Source organism: Saccostrea cucullata, unplaced genomic scaffold (genome assembly GCF_032062105.1).
Source record: "Saccostrea cucullata isolate Sc308-1 unplaced genomic scaffold, CSIRO_AGI_Scuc_v1 ctg2900, whole genome shotgun sequence".
Taxonomy (NCBI): Eukaryota; Metazoa; Mollusca; class Bivalvia; order Ostreida; family Ostreidae; genus Saccostrea; species Saccostrea cuccullata.
Window position 1 is genome coordinate 55,325 of NW_026939229.1, and position 15,743 is coordinate 71,067.

Sequence of the window (15,743 nt, forward strand, 5' to 3'; positions counted from 1 at the left end):
GCGATATGAGTGATTTGTAGTGTTTCAGCATATCTCCCAGTCCTATAGTAATACAATGCTAAAAATAATAAATGAGACACGGGACCTAACTTTGCTGCAAATTTCAACACGTTACAAATCATTCTATCTAAGATATATACATTTCTATGTGTGCTACATAAAGTACTATTTGCCATTCTGAAGGGTAAATAAACGAGAATATTGGCGGTACAGAACTGTAATGTTAATAATTGACTTGGTGAGATTGATAGCAATAATAGTTTATCAATTAGAATGAAGTAGAGATAACAATCATATATATTTTTTGTTTCATATAAGTTCCTGAATATCTCATTCTGTCCACAGAAATCTATATCTGTTATGTTCTCAGTAAAGGATAACACAAAGGACGGGCTACTGAGGGCTGGTTCTAGGATTGATCTGAGAGTCGGACTCAGCAGTAGACAGGACAAGCCTATTCTGTAATACTCATAAAGTTGTTGTAAGAGAGATCCACGTGTAACACCAACTACTTTGTTTATGAACATGTTGTTTTGTGGAATAAAAAAATTGGGAAACACTCCACGATAAACAGAATGAACAAGAAATTTGTAGCATTTCCAAAAGCATTTCAGTAAATTGTTTGGGTGCCATCTAACGTTTACCGATTGCATTATCCAGAACGTTGTAGTCTTCATGTAATATGAACACAAAATTGCCTCTTTTTGGTAGTTTATAACTTCCTTCAGAAATATTTTCAAAAGTCCGTAACATAAAAATTGTGTATGATTCATTGAACAAACTAGTTGTTGTTCGGCTTGAGAAAACGACAACCTCCATTCTAATTCGTTAGAAGTTGATACCATTTTACTACCAATAGGCACACAGTGGCATTCATTTCTACGTATTTTTTCTAACACAGGTGCAGGCGGCCAGGTATATCTCTTGCATCTTTCCTTAAAACCTCTCAAGAATTTTCTGCAAAAAATAGTGGCAAAACAAAAAGCAGAATCAAGTTCAATAGATTTAAAATAGTAATTTGTACAAGGGCCATGAATGGTAAAATTCATCTTTGGATGAGAGTACTTGTTGGTCGTATGATAATGAAAAACAGCATCTCTTGATAAAGAACTAGATATATAAACACCGTTTTTGAAGGCAACGGAACATGATTGCATGAAACTTGATTGTGCATGCATTGATGTCAAAAGACGAAGTCTGACAAATCCTGGTGGTGTGTCAGAATCCTCCATTAGTATTATATGATGTTGTGAGTTATTATAAATCCGGAAATGGGAGATGTCAGTTATCAATTTATAATAACACAACCAGAACATAATGTCCCTGTCAGATGAACTCATCCTAAATCCCTCTCTAAAACTACCACTATCCATAAATGCAATTCTTCTGTGATTATCAACACGTTTCTCTATCATCTCCTCCATGTCCATCACGTCCCTTCTGATGGCCACTTCTGTCGGTGTCCCTATCTCATCACACAGACCAACATACAGAACCTCTGATAGACGGGGAATGTGGTCCATTCTGTATAAAAAGACAGGTAAAAATGTTATCATCCATGTTTAAAAAAAAATAATACATCAGCAATATGACATTTTATATAAAAATGTATTCAAGAGAAAATGTACTACATTGTATATCTATTAGTTTATTATAGACATTAAATGATTTGATGAGTGTTTTTTTACAGATTAATTTCACAAAAAATAAAAAAAAAACTGTTTAAGGATTCGTCAAAGGTCAACATGTTCAAAAAAGCATTTTTACAATAGCCCCTAAACTACGTGAGGTATAAAGTTAAAACTTTTACAGTTTATAAATTTTTCATTGCTTAATAGATAAAAGTATCACTTGATAAAAAGAAATACTTGGAAAAAATATTAAATGAGAAAAAATTTTTTTAAATGCATATATTTTTAAAAATACACCTAATTATTTACGTGCTCTTAGTGAAAAGCATCATTGCAGAAACAAAATATGTTTATCACTGAAGGGCAAGTTGGACTTGGATTGCCTATGGAAAGTTGTTTTCCTAGTTTATTTTGTCCAAATGTTAAGACTTGAAAGTGAAAGTACATTGCAAATGGCAGATTCTAAAGGGGTCTTGTCTTTATACATGTCATGCTTTCAATAACAGCCTTTCAGAGACCATTCAAGTTCAACTTGACCTTCGAATGATAAACATATATTATTTCTGCAATTATGGGTTTCACAAAAAGGACAGAATTAAGCTGGTGCACTTTTCTTTAAATATGTCCATTTTCTGATACAATTTTTCTTAAAAAAAAAAATCTTTTTTAAAATATATGTTATCAAGTGATACAATATATCTATTAATCAATGATTAGTTATAAACTGTAAACGTTTTGACCGTATACCACACATAGGTTTGGAGCTAGTGTAAAAATAATCTTTTAGACATGTTGACCTTTGACGAAACTTTAAAATGCTTCACTCAAACGACTTAATGCGGTTTGTAGATACCGGTATATCATTATTATGTGATTAATGTTACATGTTTATCAATTTACACCCCAATTTTTAATACAATCTGCTCATTTATATTCTTTATACACTTTAAAAACATGGATTTCATTATAAAGATATTTTAACCCAAACATATTTAAGAACTGCCCGTCTTGTAGACAACTATGCAGGAAATTCCCGAGAATCTTCTTTCGTTTTCTATTTAAACCCTCGTTAAAAAAAAGTTAGCACTCTCCTGATCGAATGATTAAAATGGTCCGATTCAGGGCTTTTTTGAACAAATATGTGATTTATTTCATATATTGATTTTTATATTTCAGGAATAGATTATTTCAGTTCAATTATCGTAATTAATTTAAGCTTTTCAACATTTATTTAGTCCACATGAAATTATCAAATTAAAATTGCCTTTATTTATAGATGAATGATATCAAAGTTATCATTTAAACCCCTGTTTGTTTTTATGTATATCTTTAGTTAATTGCAGTCGTAAAACTAGCATAGCAGGGATTATGGACAGTGGTCAGGTGGTTTACTTTGGAATATTTTTAAGTTCATCTAAGATTGATACAGACATAATGTTGAAGGATTTTATTACAATTGGAAGAACAAAAAAGCTGTTCTTTTATTTAAAATTTTAGGTGGATGATATGAAAATTTTGGGTTTATAAAATCAGCCATCGGTTAACAACGTCATTAAATAAAGAGATTTGCAGATTTTTTAAACCAGAAATGGATTTCCATTCCCTTATACTCCGTGCTTTGCAAAACTCAATAATAATTGGAAACTTACCCAAAGAAAAGTGTTACTGTTGAAGGAATTTTAAATTTGAATTTCTTCCTATGTATTTGCTATTTTGTTGCAAAATAATTTCCTTAATTGTGTTTTCTAAATTCGTTTTTCTTCCTTAACTTTTTTTTCTGCACACATCATATTAAAACTTGATTTCACTTTACATTATGTTGTTTTTTTTAAATGATTTCCGATTTTGTTAAATTAACATTGTAACTGTCGTCCGGAAATATAATACTGGTCTAGTACAATGTGATTATACGACGATTTGTGGTTGGAAATGACTTTTATTCAATGTTTGAAACACACAAGGAGTTGGCTATCATATCAAACTTCAAATCCTAAGAAAATTTGTTTTATACCATGTTTAATTCTTCAGAACCAAATCTTTTTACGATGTTTTTATTTTTTGGACTCCACTTTTATTTCACTTCATGACATTAAAGCAAAAACCATTTTGACCTCACAACTGCACTTAAATGTGGGATATGAAAAAATCCAATTAGTCATAAGCACGGGATAAAGAGTTAAACATAGGATAGTTCTGATTACCAGACGTCTACAGGTAAAGTGTTAGACTGCAAGAACAAAGACACACAATGCAGTATTCTTAAGATGAATGATATCACAGAGGTCATGTAAATCCCTGTCCTTTTCTGTTTATATCTTGTGTAGTGTCAGGGCCCACCTGGATTTCACTTGTTGGTTAGTTTCCCTCTCTTTTGGTTTTACCTGGTTATTTACTTTTTTGTTTAAGATTTTGGAATGAGCAGAAATATTGGCTTCTTCATATAAGAATTTTTTTTTAAATCTTCTTCTCAAGAATGACAAAACCATAATTCATCATATTTATATGGAAGTATGCTCAGATAGTATAGTTTCAAGTTTGTTCAAATCATGACCCCCGGGGGAAGGGCGGGGCCAAAATGGTCGACCAAAATTTTACATAGAAATATATAGAAAAATTCTTTAAAAATCTTCTTCTCAAGAATGACAAAGCCTAAGTCATCATATTTATATTGAACCATGCTCAGGTTGTGTAGATTCAAATTTGTTCAAATCATGACCCCCGAGTAGGGCGGGGCCAAAATGGCTGACCAAAGTTTTACATAGAAATATATAGGAAAATTCTTTTCTACTTTTTCCTAGCCTTAGTGCTCAGGTAAGCAATGTGACCCATGGTCCTCTTGTTTTAACATCTTGTCATGTTCTCATCTCGTCAGCTGATTTTTTAAATTTTTAACGCCTTTAATTTCAATGGAGAATGTGTTGCAGATACTCGTGAAACTATTCCCCTTATACAGAAGGGCATTTACCTGTAGATATCCACGACTTTTAAAGACGCGTAATCTCTAAAAGGAAAATATAGATACAGTAAATGCATCTGACTCTAGTTAGAAGATGGGCTTGAGTCTTATTTAAAAAAGCCAACTAACATTTTACATTTCATTTATGTTTGATTTTAAGGAAGCTGTAAACTCTAACAGAAACTGTTTTTTCTTTCGGACTCAAAGAAAAATATATCATATAAAGATATGTATATTGAGACTTTTCATTCATTTAGAACACGGGGCACGTGCATTATTTGCGCAGGAGAAATGTTAAAAAAAACATTTGACTATTTGTCAGCAGAAATCACAGTTGTTTACTTACATTGGAAAAATTAATGAAAATAATTATTTAAATTTCTTACTCTTGGTCTTTTATATTGCTAAAAATATATTTATCTATTATAAATTATGTAATGAACGGTAAATAACAATTTCTTTAATCTTACATCTAAGGGCTGATTATTTTATCCTCATAAACTATGCAATAAATAGAGCTCTTTAGTGTGCAGTGTTTACAGCGTCCTCAATCGAACATTAAACCACTCAGTGAGTATGGCGTGTAAAGTGTTAATTTAAAGTTGCGATGATACTTCCTTTGAAATCTCTACATGTATTAATCAGTATATACATGTGGTTGTTTATTTTCTTTTTAAACAAGTTTATTTCCCAGACCTTATCTAAAACAACATATCAAATAACATTAATAGAAGATAAATAAGGCAGCAGCCAGGGTTGGGGCCCTGACTAGGCTCCTTCTAAACAATGATAATTATGTCCTATGACATCACGCAAGATGTTTTAAGGACGTTTGATCCTGATATTTTGAGCGTATTTCGCGCAGGTCCTTTATTCATAAAATTAAGCATCATTTTTAGGTTCTAACAATAAAACTGAATTCTACAATGCAAATTAAACTATATTCAATGAAAAAACCGCGATTAAATGCCATTCAAGTAGAATTAAGGTAGGGACTATATTTTGTGGCGGAAGGTTTTTTTAGACGAAAATAATCAGTTTTTTTTACATTGGAACTATAACAGTACTGTAAATTTGGGATGCCTATTTTTCCATGCTGGTTGCACACAAAGCTGTTTTTTGCAGTGAAATATGTTATGCTGGTTCTGAAACATCTATTAAATTATTTCTTATGAATTCTATCAACAAAGTGTGACAAATATAGCAAATGTATTCTGAAAATCCGGGAAAAAATTGAGCCAATTTAAACGTAAAATTCACACTTTTTTAATTAGTTATATCTGAAAATGTCCATCATATACCCCCACTTTTGATGTTTTTTTCTAAATATTCAAGATAACTTTGACCTATTTGCTTAAAATCAGAAAAAGTTTAAGACTTTAAAATAATTTTCTTGCTTAATATATTTTCAATGCCGGAAAAATAACATTTTATTAGTGCAGAAAGGTCAAATAATTGATTATGCCAAGCAATTTGAAACTTTTTCTTAGTCACAATTTTTGAGTGTCTTTTTTTAAACAGACTTAGAGTTCATTTAGTTTCATGCTTTAATCGGATAAAAAAAAGATAAAATTATTGGAGGGAAAACGTCGAAGATGTAATTTTTAATTAAGACACAAATTTCAGTGCAGAAAGGTCATATTAAATGTACTGTAGCGCTAAAAGAAGCTACAGTAAAGAAAAAAAGACCCCCATTTTTTGAGTTGAATTTTAATTAAGCCATGTTTGTAGAAACTAGAAATATACTTGGCAAAAAAGTTTAAGACTTTAAATATCAGGATCGAACGTCGTTAAATTATATAGAAAAAAAATAAAAGTATAATTATTGTCAAAAAATATATTTATACAGTATACATCATGAATCAAGGTGAAGATTATAATTTTAGTGCAGATGTCAACCGAGGGAGCCACAAATACGTTTCACAGTCTATTTACTCCCCTCTTTTTGACAGCACTAATGGAAGAGAGGTCTCGTCCCAGTAGTATTTATACAAGAATATATAATTTTCACATTAGTTTGGAAAGATTTTCAAAAATCCTAAATTCAGTGTTAATATAAAGAAAGCGTACAACAGAAGTATAGAAACAAATTGATTTTTTAACATAATTGTATATATTGTATTCAGTTTTACTTAAAGACTCCAATCTACACAGCATTTTATGTTTAATTCTATATGCCACGTACGTTATAAGGAAATTTAGAGATCTAGTTTTATTATTTATTTTTAATTGAAAAACCCAACTACAATATGTTTTCAATGTGTTAATCCTATGTATTAATCAGAATATAGTAACCAAACTTCATGTAACTGAGTTTATATACGTGGGTAAGGGATTGATGCAGATTTGTTCAAACGAAGAGTTGTCTTCTTTCAGGAAATAAAATTAGAAATTAGTTTTTTTTTTCGCAAGGACAACATGGCCAAAATAGATGAAACTTATATATATTTTTTTGCATTAGTGTAGGTTCTTCAAAGTTTTTCCCGGGTATAATTTAATGGACCAAGGAAGAAAGGAATGGGCGTAAATTAAGTATTGAGTCAATGTTCATTGACATATACAACAAGAGAACTAGACATTTTGGTCATTTTCAGCAAAACCATATATATCTAAATGTTGAAAAATCGAGTTTCAACCGAGACTTTAACTCAGAGCCTCGATCTGGCTTATTGTGGCAACAACACTCTGACAAATAAATTGAACTTTTGAGACCCAATATATTGACTGACCTTAAAGCTGAATACGATTCGCAAAAGGAATGTGTCAACCAGTTATGTTAACTTAGTCCTGCCCTTTGTTTATGGGTCTTCATGTATAGCTGCCCTTTGTAATTGGGTCTTTAGGTATAGCATGGCGGACGCAATTCTTTTACGAATCGTGTTCAGCTTTAAGGTACATGTACCTGTGACCAGGGTTGGAACTGGTAATTCCTCGGAAATACTGGTATTTCCCGGGAAATAATATGAAATAAGAAATATCTACAAATTTTTATATATCTTTAATCATATATTCCAGTGTCAAGACAGGTATCACAACTTATTGGCTAACTTATCAATCTGGTATCACTTTCAATTATTTAAAATCAGAAATTTATTTCCCAGTATTTCTCAGGTTTTTGTAGCATTTACAGAGAAGGGAAACACCGGTATTTACCACTGGTGATTGCACCCACTGATATTAAATTCCCGGCCAACCCCCCGTGAACCAGATGACATATATACAATCATATCTATATGGAAGTAGAAGTATTCTCGTGTACAAAGCATGGATTTAAGTTCTTAATTGGGGATACCTTTAAAATGTCACAAAATTGGTATGAGGATATGTAGAGAACAATATTTATAAAGTTTTCTCCTATCATCAGGATCATGATCAGTCAGATTTAATATGGAAATGCTTCTATCTACACAACCTTACTACTAGGTACTGGTAGTGTAGATTCAAGTTTTATCCTTTCATGCCCTTAGGCTAGGGACGGACAACCCTTAAAATATGCAACGTTGTCCAGGGACCCCTGACATATTTTATTCTATAGTTTATGAGCTGAGTGTAGCGACATCTTTCTGAAAGATTTTTTTTACTCTTTCAACCAATTAAATTAAACCATTTTATGCTTAAGAACTTATAACACGTTCGTACATATGAGATATCAACTAAATCCTTTCTGTTAACACATTATGTATAACTATTTATGAAAGATTTAACTTGATATTGATGCTCTTCAATAAGAGAAGCATGCCACGAAAAATCGAACGAAACATGCCAATGCTCCCACGGCAACGTGTTGACTCAGAACTCGACCTGGCATTGGGAGGAACTTTTGGTTACATCATGGATCCTGGAACAGGGTGGGGCTATACAGTTGTATTCGTATTCATTAATTTTGATTTGTTAAGTACGGAAGAGACAGCTTTCAAAAAATGATGCAAGGGAAAACACCAGAGCCATATACATGTATTAGTCATGTTGATAATGAAGCACTATTATTCATTTGTGTGCATTTAACTTTGGTTATCTCATCGGACTCATAACCTCATAACTCATGTGGCGTCGGTAGTCTAATGTATAAGGTGCCGGACCTCAAATCGAAAGGTTGTGTGTTCGAATCCTGGCCGCGGCAAGTCGACGTTGTGTCATTGGGAAAGGCACTTTACACGAATTTCCTCACTCCACCCAAGTGTAAAAGGGGTACCTAGACAGTGAAAGATATTATCAGAATGTTAGTGTTCTAGCGCCTTAACAGTACCTTGCACTGAGAAAGATTCTGGATTGTTATAGTCTGCTGGGGTAATAATGATTGTAAAGCGCTTTGAGTAGCATTTATGCTAGAAAGGCGCTATATAAAACCAATTATTATTATTATTATTATAACCTTTTGAAGGTACTATTTTCTGGAAAGAATTATTGTAGTCAACTGTGGCTTAGGTGAGTGATGTAGCCAATGGATCTTTTATCACTAGTGTCTATAAATTAACAACATAAATTGTAGATAGCTCTTATTAAATCAATATATTAGTAGCACCACATGTAAATGCTTATATGTGCAGGTGTGTCATTTTTATTACACAATAACAGATATATACCGGTATATTATATAAGTAGATACATGTAGGTTATTGTAGCTCAAAGTGCCATTTAAAAGTGCCATCACCTCGTGCAAGTTGATAAATATAAAATATATATCATGTGATGAAAAATAAGCAGTGCTATCAGATAAAATAAATTTCAAAATTAATTTATCTGTTTTAAGAATTACTTAAGGTTCATAAACCCTCTGCTCACTCATATAAAATGTTGATTGAACCTTAATGATTTTCCAAAAGAAATGTTTTTTATGAGTAAAATACAAACAATTATAGCATAGCTTGCGGGGCTAAATTGGACAAAAAAGACACTTCAACTTGGAAAATCTATAAAGGAATAATAGGCATATATGTCATTAAGAGTTATCTCTCTTATCAGAGTATCAATGACCCTTAATGTACACCAATTTATGTTTATTTACTAATATATCACCAGTATAATTACTAGTAATCCATTGGCATTAGAAATTACTGAACGTATACAAACTTACGTATATTAACCAATATATCATAGTAATCAAATGGTGGAGAAGAAGGAAAACGATACCAAGAAACAATGAATTCTTTAAGGTGACAATTAAGTGACAAGCTTGCGTTCTAACTTTTAGTACTGCAATTTTTTTTATCGCTTTTTATCAAAACTGAAATGAAATCTTGACTTTTTTTAATTTTCAATATTTTTTAATGACAAAATCAAAGCAGTCAGAAGAATGAGATTACACTTGCGTTGACATTTGAAATAAAATACAGAGTGATGTTCTACAACAAATAAAAGTTAGGAAAAAAATCAACATAGATGAATGTTCAACACATAATAACATAAAAAATTAGGATATTTTTATCATATGTAATCATAAAAAGCGTACCAGCAAAATATTTTTAAAAGATAATTTAAATTAAATATGTTTAGAAACGTTTGACTGATCCAAGTACTACTTGTAACTTTTTCAGACCAGCATAATGAAACATTTTCTTTTTATTTTATGTTTGTAAATTTCTGTGTAACTGTCCTTTAACCCATCTTTTTCTAATATCTGTAGCTTCTTGTATTCCATGGAATGGTTCCTGTCTGAGAGACTCTTCAAAAGATTCTAAAGCACCATGTAAGTCTCCCACAACATGCTGACAGATTCCTAGTATCTGCCAGGATATGTCTCTGTTGAGTAAAGGATTATATGTCCCATCGTCATGGAGCAGCAGTGTCTGTAGGTCTGACAGTGACTGTAAACACTGAAATCTATTACCTAGTCTATAATGAGATAACACAGACAACATATCTACTAAAACAAACGGTGATAAAATTAAGAACCCTAATCCATTTTGTTGGATTACACTTCGTTCCAAACTTAATTCAATGCAGGAAATATCATTGAATAGATACATATGGTTAACCCACGCTGTCCTCATTCTTCTAGACAAAGAGAGATTACCTACAGCTTCATTGTACCTTTGCTTAACAAAAGTAGCGTACATAATAAAGTCATGTGACATTCTTTGCCTAGCGAGATAAGTGATATGTAGTGTTTTATCATATCTCCCAGTCTTGTGGTAATACAATGCTAAATATAATAAATGAGACACGGGACCTAACTTTGCTGCAAATTTCAGCATGTTACAAATCATTCTATCTAAGATGTATACATTTTTATGTGTGCTACATAAAGTGCTATTAGCCATTCTGAAGGCTAAATCAACGAGATTCTGGGAGGTACAGTGCTGTAATGTTAAAAACTGGTATGGTGTGATTGATAATTGAGATAGTTTATCAATTTGAATCAAGTAGTGATAACAATCGGATAATTCTTCACTTTGAAACGCCAGTCTGAATATCTCCTTCCAGCCACACTTATCTTTGTATGTTATGTTCTCAGAAAAGGATAACACAAAAAACTGGTTATCGAGGGCTGGTTCCAGGATTGATCTGAGAGTCGGACTCAGCAGTAAACAGGACACACCCATTCTGTAATACTGATAAAGCTGTTGTAAAAGAGATTCACGTGTTTCGCCTTCAAGTTTGTTTACAATCATGTTGTTATTTGAAATAAAAAAATTTGGAAAAACTCCGCGATAGACAACATGAATGAGAAATTTGTAACATTTCCAAAAGCAATTCAGTAAATTGTTTGGGTGCCAACTAACGTTTCCCAATTGCATCATCCAAAACATTGTGGTCTTCATGAAATATGAACACAATATTGTCTTTTGTCGGTAATTTATAACTTCCTTTAGAAATATTTTCAGAAGACCATAACATAGAAATTGTGTATGGTTCATGGTACATACTAGTTGCTGTTCAGCTTGAGAAAACGATAATCTCCATTCCAGTTCATTAGAATTCGATACCAATTTACATGTACTTCCAATTGGCACGCAGTGACATCCTTTTCTAAGAATTATTTCTAACACATATATAGGCGGCCAGACATGTCTCTGGCATCTTTCCACAAAACTTCTTAAGAATTTACTGCAACAATTGGTGGCAAAGCAAGGAGCATTATCGATTTCAATAGATTTAAAAAAGTAATTCGTACAAGGGCCGTGAATGGTGTTATTTGTGTTTCCATACCTTTCCTTGCTCGTAAATTTATCAAAAGAAACTTTTCTCATCAAAGAACTAGATATGTAAATCCCGCCATTAATGAAAGCATAACATAAATTCACAATACTGGGTTTAGTAGATTGTGCATGCATGGGTGTCAGAAGACGAAGTCTGACAAATCCTGGCGGTGTGTCTGAATCTTCCATCAGTATTACGTGATGTTTTGAGTTATTGTAAATCCAGAAATTGGAGATGCTATCAGATATTAATTTATACTTCCCCAAGCAAAACATTTTATCCACGTCCGATGATCTCAACCTAAACCCCTCTCTATAACTCCCACTCTCCATTATACTAATTCCTCTTTGATTATAAACAGGTTTCATTATCATCTCCTCCATGTCCAGTAGGTCTCTCCTGATGGCCACTTCTGTCGGTGTCCCTATCTTACGACACAGACCAACATACAGGACCTCTGATAGACGGGGAACGTGGTCCATTCTATATAAAAGTCAGGTATAATGTCTTACTTGTAAAAAAAACTCTGTCAACGTCCTCGTTGACATTGTACCTTTTGCGAGAGGTATAACAGGTAAATGTTATCTTTCATCGTGTAGATCTATATTAATTTTGTCGATTCGTTATTATGTGTTTAATTTTATTCCAATTTGCACCCTGTTTTCTTACAACAATCTGCTCACGTATATCTTATTTAATTTACCTGACTTTAAATTCTTTCTGCAAATGGCGGTCTGTATCACAGCAAACTAAAAAGGAAATTCCCGGCAAATCTTCTTTCGTTTTCTATTTACTTAGGCCATCTTTTAAAAAAAATATTTTAATCTCCCCGCCCGATCAACTGAGGAAAATGGCCCGATTCAGGGATTTAACCTCTTAAAAAACAATAAAACAAGACTCGTGAAATTATTGTAGAAATTCAAATTTTAACTGTAAATATATGATCCACGACTCAAAAAGCGTCATCTCTAAAACATATAAATATATATATACAACATTTTGCCGGAAACATTTGATCTAGAATTTACGCAGTACATTAAAGAGAACTGGAAAAGGTACTTGGATGATTGCTTCATCTTTTGGACAAAGAGTGAAGAGGATCTTACAAAATTCCATTCGGTCATTAATGAGTTACACGATTCAATTAATTTCACAAGTGACATGAATCGTAACTCGCTTCCTTTCCTTGATATACTTTTAAAAAAAAATTTCTACAGACCTATTCTGTAAAGAAACAGATACCCATCAATATTTGGACTTTCGCTCTTAAATTGCCATCCGTCACATACAAAAAGGAACATTCCATACAATATGGCGAGACGTATTTGTACAATCGTGACCGATTCTTCTCTACGCTTGAAAAGAACAACACCTGACGCGACAAAATTACCCAATGAACCTTATTGAGGACGGAATCAACCGGGCAAAAGACATACCTATAACCCAATTACGAAATATTCGCCATCCAGAGGAAATAATAGTAATAGATTATGCCATTGATAAAGTACATTTTATTTTCTTATTTGAATATAGCATAATTTAAAACATAATGGTCATATAGTCAATTTAATTTTACCAGGGTAACCTCTTTGAAAAAAAATGTCCTGGATCCGCGACATTTTTTTTTTTTTTTTTTTTTTTTTTTTTGAAAATTCATGTAAATATCAATATGAATTAGGGATGGCAAATCGGTCAATTTTTAATACTCGGTTACTCGGACGTTTTTCCCATCGAGTACCCGGGTACTCGGTAAAAGTGTAAATAAATATGAACAAGTTAATTGATGACTGTAAAACATTGTAAACTCTTGTAGGTAGATTACCTGGAAATGCGTTGTAACAAATATGACTACTTTGTGCCAGACGAAATTTAATCTAACATTTTTTTTAAGTTCAATTTTGAAATTATTTATCAGATAAATACGAGAAATAAAATCATAAATGGCTCACAGTGTTTTTGTTTTAAAAAAATAATCTGTTCCATAATTGTAATGTAACTCTTTGATGCGTTTGACGTCCAAGTGATAAGTTGTCTGAGGTACATGTACAGTATCAACTTGATCAAGTTATTCTATAACAGTGCGAATTTACGAACTTTGTACACTTTTCGATCTTAGATTTCAGAGAATTACGATACGGTATGTTGTAGTTTGGAGCAACGATGGACATAAGATTTTCAAAGCATTTGCCTTCAACCATTTGCATTAATTGGCATGTAATCGAACGCATCCATATCAACAATCGCACGTGCAATATCGTCTGTCGACTGTCTTCTACCCTTATGTTTACTTTGCTTTAATTATTTTGTTTTCATTGAACATCGTTTAAGGTCCATTATATTTAAATAAATTAAATAATTTTGTCAAGTCTTCAAGAAGCCGTAAATTCTCGGGGAAAGAGCGAAAGTGAGAAAAGCCAGGTAGGTAGCAGGTGCTTGGTCATGGTAATTACTGTATAAACACTGCCACAGGCGATAACGGTCTTTTAGGGGCATAGGAAACCCTAATTACTGTATGTACAAGTGCAATGAACATTTTACGATTTAAAACCGATGTTTTAATGTATTAATAAATAAGCTTAGAAATATTTAAAAATATACATCCGAGTAACCGAGTACCGATTTTAGTATTCGATACTCGGGCGTTCGATCGAGTACCCGGTTAACCGGGTACTCGTTGACATCCCTAATATGAATATAAAATTTATTCAAATATGTGTGGCAGTTGGCAGTAAGCAGTCAGCAGTTGGCAGTAAGCAGTTGGCTGTCGTTTATGGCATTCCATAGCACGACTCATAATTGATTTATTTAATTATCAGATAAAAGTAAACGCCATTGAATTTCGACGTGACTTTAATTCACAGACGCAATGTTAAGGCTTTGCACGTTTTAAGATTGTCAATCCTTTGTCGCTTAAAATTTTTATTTAAAGATGCCATTCCCAAATCGCTGAGATTTCTTCTACGACAATTTTCTCTCCCGCCAATTTTAGTGCTTGCGGAACGCGGAAAATACGTTATGCTCATATAAAGGCCGAGGATACCCGTGTTCGCATAACGTAATAGTGAATCGACATAATGTAGTAGTGTGAGTTAATATCATAAAGAATTGACATAATATAATGATAGGTTAACACGATGTAATTGTTGTTTAATTTATGTCATGAACAGTAAACATAACGAAATGCAAGAATGTGTAAATGTCATAAAGTGTTGACATAATGTAAAGGAAGGTTTACACGATGCAACAGTAGTGTGGGATAATATCATAAAGAATTGACACAATATAATGGAAGATTGACACAATGCAGTAGTAGTGTGGGTTAATGTCATAAAGAGTTGACATAATATAATGGAAGGTTGACACAATGCAGTAGTAGTGTGGGTTAATGTCATAAAGAGTTGACATAATATAATGGAAGGTTGACACAACGCAATAGTAGTGTGAGTAAATGTCATAAAGAGTTGACATAATGAAATGGAAGGTTGACACAATGCAATAATAATAGTGTGAGTAAATGTCGTAAAGAGTTGACATAATGGAACGGAAGGTTGACACAATGTTATATAAGTGTGAGTAAATGTCATATAGAGTTGACTTTATGTAAAGGAAAGTTCACACAATGCAATAGTAGTGTGAGTAAATATCATAAAGAGTTGATATAATGTAATGGAAGGTTGACACAATGCAGTAGTAGTGTGGGTTAATGTCATAAAGAGTTGACATAATATAATGGAAGGTTGACACAATAAAATAATAGTGGGAGTAAATGTCATAAAGAGTTGACATAATGTAAAGAAAAGTTCACACAATGCAATAGTAGTGTGAGTAAATATCATAAAGAGTTGACATAATGTAAAGGAAAGTTCACACAATGCTATAGTAGTATGAGTTAATATCATGTAGAGTTGACATAATGTAATAGAAGGTTGACACAATGTAATAGTTGTGTGAGTAAATGTCATAAAGAGTTGACATAATGAAATGGAAGGTTGACGCAGTGCAATTCTTGTGTTCTG

The 15,743-nt window shown here is 32.6% G+C and overlaps 1 protein-coding gene across 1 annotated transcript; it reads right to left on the minus strand.

The window, feature by feature from the left end:
• Nucleotides 1-9,879: 9,879 nt before the first annotated feature.
• LOC134252582 (uncharacterized) lies at nt 9,880-12,535 on the minus strand. The gene is made up of 2 exons (XM_062735084.1): nt 12,431-12,535; nt 9,880-12,210 (listed from the first exon to the last, which is right to left on the minus strand). Exon 2 carries the CDS (start codon nt 12,207-12,209, stop codon nt 10,152-10,154), a length of 2,058 nt encoding a protein of 685 aa, XP_062591068.1. The 5' UTR covers nt 12,210; nt 12,431-12,535; the 3' UTR covers nt 9,880-10,151.
• Between the last annotated feature and the right edge of the window lie 3,208 nt (nt 12,536-15,743).